At 39.7% G+C, this 7281-nt stretch overlaps 1 protein-coding gene across 1 annotated transcript in view; it reads right to left on the minus strand.

The window, feature by feature from the left end:
- LOC109383987 (zinc finger protein 106-like) overlaps positions 1–6643 on the minus strand; it is a 13709-nt gene extending 7066 nt beyond the window's left edge. Inside the window, exons 1-3 of the mRNA XM_019644867.1 lie at positions 6518–6643; positions 5952–6023; positions 5096–5167 (exon numbers count right to left, since the gene is read on the minus strand). Of these exons, the coding sequence (XP_019500412.1) occupies positions 5096–5167; positions 5952–6023; positions 6518–6643 (270 nt within the window). The remainder of the gene's footprint in view (positions 1–5095; positions 5168–5951; positions 6024–6517) is intronic.
- Between the last annotated feature and the right edge of the window lie 638 nt (positions 6644–7281).

Here is a 7281-nt window from a genome sequence, read left to right on the forward strand (position 1 = left end):
CCACAAAACTAAACCCAAATCAGCCTAAGTACTACAGTGGGAAAGTATCTTCTAGATCATCTAGTCTAGACACTTTGAAGCTATGCTAGACACTTCGAGAGCTACTCTGGGGACCACGGCTGACAGCAAAAATGGGAGGGTTCAGAGGCACCTACTTACACTTTAACTGGTGTAGCTCTGGCTTCTATTGGGCATTAGATATTAGGCATCTGTATTTCACTGAAACAAAGAGTTCTACTGCTCAGAGTCTGAAAAATATCCATTCTGGTTCAACCCCATAATTTAAAAATAAAAGGAACCAAGGACTAGCAGGGTGAAGTGCGTTAGTGTCTACTTTTAGGTCAGCTATGCCACACTGGCCAAATCTCCTGACTCTACTCCAATGTTCTGTTCGAATCATCAAGTCTCTGGAAAAAGCACCGCTCAATTTTTTTTTTTGAAACATCTTAAATGTGTACCTTCTACTTAATGGTGGTATTAGATTTTTATTGTAATGATTTTAGCTATTAATAGAAAATGAAATATTCAACAATATTACTGGGTTACATCTTGATATTATTATGCCAACGGATAGAAAGGCAATCAATAACGAGGCCTCTGTCATTCTGGGAAGTGACAAGTAGTAACTTTAGTTTGTAGAATTTTTAGTAAACACATTCAAAGGCAAATACTACTCACCATGCTTTTATGGATAGTCATACACATAATCATGTCTTTGTGTCCTCCATAGACTTGCAGTCGATCGTGGGACTTAGGTGGAGGAAAAAAGTGCAAAGAGAATTAGGCAATTTGTACCTTGTATTTGATAAGCATGGTCCCTGAAGTTCTTTGGCAGGTTTAAAACTACATCTGAGGCACCAAGCTGAAGCACCAGTAACATTTTAACAGAAATATGAAGCACCAGAAACATTTTAACAGAAACATAAGGGCAATCTTTATAATAAGTCCTCCTCCTCTAGGGAGGAGCTGGTATTTGCAAATAAAACCTATTGCTGGGTAAGACTACAGTTACTGTCTGGAAACCATTTAAATTTTGACACCTATAAGCCAGACCACAGTATCTCAGAGCAGTGTTTCTGAAAGTGTAGTCCTCACATCAGATGCTTCATAATTATCTAGAGTGCTTGTGAAGAATGGAGATTCCTGGGTCCCACCCCAGCCTTACTATCTAAAAAAATTAACATCAAACCCAAATAGACAATCTCCTCAAATCATTCCAGCAAAATACTGGATCTAAATTCTACCTGTAATTCATAGACACGAACAAATTTATCCAGGCAAGCCGTCACCATCACTTTTCCCAGGATATTCACCACAGTCACTGCGTGATTGTGACCTTTATAGATCCGCACGAGCTCACCAGTCTGCATCAGGAGACAGAAAAGAGTCACTAGGTGTTTCCATGATACCTGCCCACTTCTGAGATTTATGGTTCCATAATTCTGAAAGTAGCTGTACTAATTTTAACATTCGAAGTACTGTAACATTCAAAGTAACTTTCAAAGTACTGTTGACCCTTGAACAAGGCAGGGGTTAAAGGTGCCCCCCAACCCCCCCAACCCCCCACTCAGTTGAAAATTGGCGTATAACTCTTGACTCCCCAAAAACTTATGTTGTCTCTCGGTGTTCGTGTGAGAATGGTTCCAAGACTGCACCCCCACACCCCAGATACCAAAATCCTAGGATGCTCAAGTCCCCTATATAAAATGGCATACAACAATGCATTCAGTTGGCCCTCCATATCCATGGATTCCCAATCATGGATCGAAAACAGTACAGGTATTTATTGAAAGAAATCCATGTATAAATGGACTCAAGCAGTACAGTCATATTGTTCAAGAGTAATAGTATTTTCACTTTTATCATTTCACTGGATCTGGACAACAAGTCCCTGAGGATTCAGATCATCCCCAGGTTACAGACTACAAACTGGGCTTCGAAGAGCTGCCTCTGACCTGAGTAGAGTGTCTCAGCTGTTTTTATTTGTTCTATTTTAAACTACATATCACATCCACTTTTTTAGAGCCTCAGATGCTCAATTTATCTCAAGTTTAAATGAGGCATTCAAACTAAACCTTACATAAACTTTGAGTCTGCCCCCTATTAAAAATTTTGATGAGGTCAGAATTTCTAGGGTGCTCAATATTATCCAAGAGCTGATGCACAGGGATTATTATTAAGCCTCTCAGTGGAAAGGGGGCTTAATTTAAATTGTAAGAGGTCTGAGCAATCCTTCAAGCTTTAACCACAATTCCATTAAAGCTTTCTTTACTCTAAGTCAACAGGGCTTACATGAATGTTGTGGGCGTGGACTGACTGATCGCTGGAGCCACTGAACACAAGGTCATTCACCACCTTAAAGAAAAAAATTCAATGAGTCAGGTTTGGTATAGGGTTCTGAGTTTCCTCTGTAACTTGTAACTCACATTGGCGAATTCTAATTACCAACCTATTTTGAGAGGAGCACGAACTAGGTATAAAACAGTAAGTTTCTCAGATAAATTTTCTGAACTGAAACGTATGTCCTACAACCAGGTACTCTGATAAATTGACCAAGTATTATTAGGTTTGTTACCTCTTCAGAATGATTATGAAGTAGACTAGGAGGGCATGAGAGTGTATCTACAGTAAAATACACTTTAACTGTTTCTAAGTTAACATATTAAAAAAGAGGACATTCCTTGGTGACCCAGGCCTACAGAAAAGGATTGTAACCTCCTTACTCTTTTCAAGATGACTGTGTTCAAAATAAGGCATGAAAAAAACACAGGGAATGTCATTCAAACAATTCTATTTGTGCCAGACAACTAGCTCCTGCTCTCTTGCACTATACTTGCCTTCATGCAAAGAATAGTTTTGCTGTGCCCCTCCAGGGTTCTGAGGAGGAGTCCATTCCGTGCATCACGTACACTAATGGTACAGTCGTAAGACCCCACAACCAGCAGCTTTCGAGCACCTTCCTGAGCTGTGGCAAGACAGCTAACGGCCCGAGGGCCATGGCATTCAAAGATTTCCAGTCGCTTGTTATTCTGAAAAATAAGCCACCATTATATGAAATTAAAACAACTTAGCTGATAAACCTCAAAATCAACTAACCTAAACCACTACCTTGATACAAAAATCTCAATTCTATTACCTGTAAATGTCTCATATCCACTTCCAATCTTTAACTTCCTAACCTCTTCCATTCTCATTCCAAATCTCTTTGTATTCATGACTCCCTTCTCCCCCATTCCAGTGGTGGCAAACTTTTACCTTATAAACTCATTTCTATCTTCAACCCACACTATCCTGATCATAATTAGAACTCGGTTCTCTTTCTATGCCCTCTCTCACTTCCCTTAAGTTAATGATAATGGTCAACCTTTGTTTCATCCTCTATTTCCATGCCACAGACCCAGGCACAATTTCACTATTTTTTATCATCCAAAATTTATACAATCTATTTGTCATGGTTGTTTCCAAAATTCTCCATTGAGAACTACTTTCTTAGACAATTTCTATAAGAGTCTCTCATTCTCCACCTTTCTGTTATTCTGACATTCTTCTGACTTCTGGTTCTATGTCATCTCTCATGACATCATTTAATGNCTCAGGCATCCCAAGCCAGCTCTTAACCACCGTGCCACTCAGCCGGCCCTAAACCTTATGATTCTAATTCAACGTGTTCATTTCTAAAATGTAATGCAAATTTGAATTCTTCCTCTGTCAGTACTCCAGTTTTTAAGCCAGACAGTATTTTCCCCATTCCTCTAGGTAAATTAACTATTTGTTTATTCTGGATCCTGTTGCACTAGATTTTGCTTGCCTTCAATGAGAAGACTAAAAAGCAAACATAATATATAAAACGCTGAAAAGTGATTAAGCTATGCACAAGCCTAAAATCAAATCTAAAAATAGAGTGTCGCGTTCATTCCATCAATTCTGAAAAGAAGGGTAGGGTTTAGGGGGAAATATTCAGTGCCATAAACTTTTCTTTGGTCACCACTAATATTAGAACTCATGAAACCAATTAATGCTTATAAGGAATAGGTGTGAAAGTTTTGAGGGTTAATCACCAGCACCCACCCGAAAATAAAAACCATGCCATTTAGCCTAGAGAAATGAGGTTTAAAACCTCAAGAATACAAATTTTTATTTGCCTATTTACCAAAAACCAACGAGGACACAAACCAAACTATTAATATGTGTAATCCCTGAGGAATGGGTTATAGCATATTGGGCAGGACATGAAAATAAGCACTTCCACTTTTTATTTCATATACTTATGCACTATTGATATTTTTGTAAGCATGTATTGATTTTACAATAAAGCAAAATAAAAAGCACCAGGGAAATAAATATCCTCCACCTCTGAGTGGAGGATATTTAAATATACATCATCATCTAATCTGATTTGTATGTTTTTTTTTTTTTTAGCTGAGCCATCCTGCCACCATCATCTAATCTTAAAATAGACTTTTCATTAAAGAAGTATAGAAGAATTTTTAAGTACGGTTTTTAAAGATAATCTTCCTTGTCCTGCAGTGGAAGTCATAAGGTAGATGCTCAAACAGAAAAATGCTGCCCTGATGATCAATTAGCCTAGGGTTAAGCGACTCCTAAGTCTGGTGACAAGCAGTTTCACTCCTGGGCCAGTTGAGTAGCTCAGTTGGTTAAGAGCGTGAGCTCTGAGCCACAAGGTCGCCGGTTTGATTCCCACATGGGCCAGTGAGCGGCACCTGGGCCAGTGAGCTGAGCTGACGCTGAGCTGCCAAGCTGCCAACTGGTGGCAGGACGGCTCAGCTGGTGAGAGCACATGCTCCTAATAACAAGGTTACCGGTTTGACTCTCGCATCCGATGGTGGATTACGCCCACCCGCAACTAAGATTGAACATGGCACCTTGAGCTGAGCTGCCCTGAGCCGCTGACAGGTGGCCAGATGGCGACTGGACTTGGAGCTGAGCTAGCTGCACTCTCCACAACTAAGACTGAAGGACAACAACTTGGCTGTTCCCCTTCCCCAATTCCCCAACACTGTTTCCCTTCCCCAATTCCCCAGATCCCCAATAAAAAATTCTTAAAATTAAAAAAAAAAAAAGTTTCACCCCTTACCCAGCAGCGGTAATTCTGCATCAGATTTAGCCTCACAGCCTGAATACTGCCATCGTAACAGCCAGTGTAAATCTGGAGAAAGAGGTTTATCATATCAGACCCAAGCAACACAGAAAAGAACAAAACATCCTCAAAATAAGAGGCAAAAGCTACTTGTAGTAGCTGTAATAAAAAAAAACCACAAAACTAAACCCAAATCAGCCTAAGTACTACAGTGGGAAAGTATCTTCTAGATCATCTAGTCTAGACACTTTGAAGCTATGCTAGACACTTCGAGAGCTACTCTGGGGACCACGGCTGACAGCAAAAATGGGAGGGTTCAGAGGCACCTACTTACACTTTAACTGGTGTAGCTCTGGCTTCTATTGGGCATTAGATATTAGGCATCTGTATTTCACTGAAACAAAGAGTTCTACTGCTCAGAGTCTGAAAAATATCCATTCTGGTTCAACCCCATAATTTAAAAATAAAAGGAACCAAGGACTAGCAGGGTGAAGTGCGTTAGTGTCTACTTTTAGGTCAGCTATGCCACACTGGCCAAATCTCCTGACTCTACTCCAATGTTCTGTTCGAATCATCAAGTCTCTGGAAAAAGCACCGCTCAATTTTTTTTTTTGAAACATCTTAAATGTGTACCTTCTACTTAATGGTGGTATTAGATTTTTATTGTAATGATTTTAGCTATTAATAGAAAATGAAATATTCAACAATATTACTGGGTTACATCTTGATATTATTATGCCAACGGATAGAAAGGCAATCAATAACGAGGCCTCTGTCATTCTGGGAAGTGACAAGTAGTAACTTTAGTTTGTAGAATTTTTAGTAAACACATTCAAAGGCAAATACTACTCACCATACTTTTATGGATAGTCATACACATAATCATGTCTTTGTGTCCTCCATAGACTTGCAGTCGATCGTGGGACTTAGGTGGAGGAAAAAAGTGCAAAGAGAATTAGGCAATTTGTACCTTGTATTTGATAAGCATGGTCCCTGAAGTTCTTTGGCAGGTTTAAAACTACATCTGAGGCACCAAGCTGAAGCACCAGTAACATTTTAACAGAAATATGAAGCACCAGAAACATTTTAACAGAAACATAAGGGCAATCTTTATAATAAGTCCTCCTCCTCTAGGGAGGAGCTGGTATTTGCAAATAAAACCTATTGCTGGGTAAGACTACAGTTACTGTCTGGAAACCATTTAATTTTTGACACCTATAAGCCAGACCACAGTATCTCAGAGCAGTGTTTCTGAAAGTGTAGTCCTCACATCAGATGCTTCATAATTATCTAGAGTGCTTGTGAAGAATGGAGATTCCTGGGTCCCACCCCAGCCTTACTATCTAAAAAAATTAACATCAAACCCAAATAGACAATCTCCTCAAATCATTCCAGCAAAATACTGGATCTAAATTCTACCTGTAATTCATAGACACGAACAAATTTATCCAGGCAAGCCGTCACCATCACTTTTCCCAGGATATTCACCACAGTCACTGCGTGATTGTGACCTTTATAGATCCGCACGAGCTCACCAGTCTGCATCAGGAGACAGAAAAGAGTCACTAGGTGTTTTCATGATACCTGCCCACTTCTGAGATTTATGGTTCCATAATTCTGAAAGTAGCTGTACTAATTTTAACATTCGAAGTACTGTAACATTCAAAGTAACTTTCAAAGTACTGTTGACCCTTGAACAAGGCAGGGGTTAAAGGTGCCCCCCAACCCCCCCAACCCCCCACTCAGTTGAAAATTGGCGTATAACTCTTGACTCCCCAAAAACTTATGTTGTCTCTCGGTGTTCGTGTGAGAATGGTTCCAAGACTGCACCCCCACACCCCAGATACCAAAATCCTAGGATGCTCAAGTCCCCTATATAAAATGGCATACAACAATGCATTCAGTTGGCCCTCCATATCCATGGATTCCCAATCATGGATCGAAAACAGTACAGGTATTTATTGAAAGAAATCCATGTATAAATGGACTCAAGCAGTACAGTCATATTGTTCAAGAGTAATAGTATTTTCACTTTTATCATTTCACTGGATCTGGACAACAAGTCCCTGAGGATTCAGATCATCCCCAGGTTACAGACTACAAACTGGGCTTCGAAGAGCTGCCTCTGACCTGAGTAGAGTGTCTCAGCTGTTTTTATTTGTTCTATTTTAAACTACATATCA

The sequence above is a fragment of the Hipposideros armiger genome, unplaced genomic scaffold (genome assembly GCF_001890085.2).
Source record: "Hipposideros armiger isolate ML-2016 unplaced genomic scaffold, ASM189008v1 scaffold_92, whole genome shotgun sequence".
Taxonomy (NCBI): domain Eukaryota; kingdom Metazoa; phylum Chordata; class Mammalia; order Chiroptera; family Hipposideridae; genus Hipposideros; species Hipposideros armiger.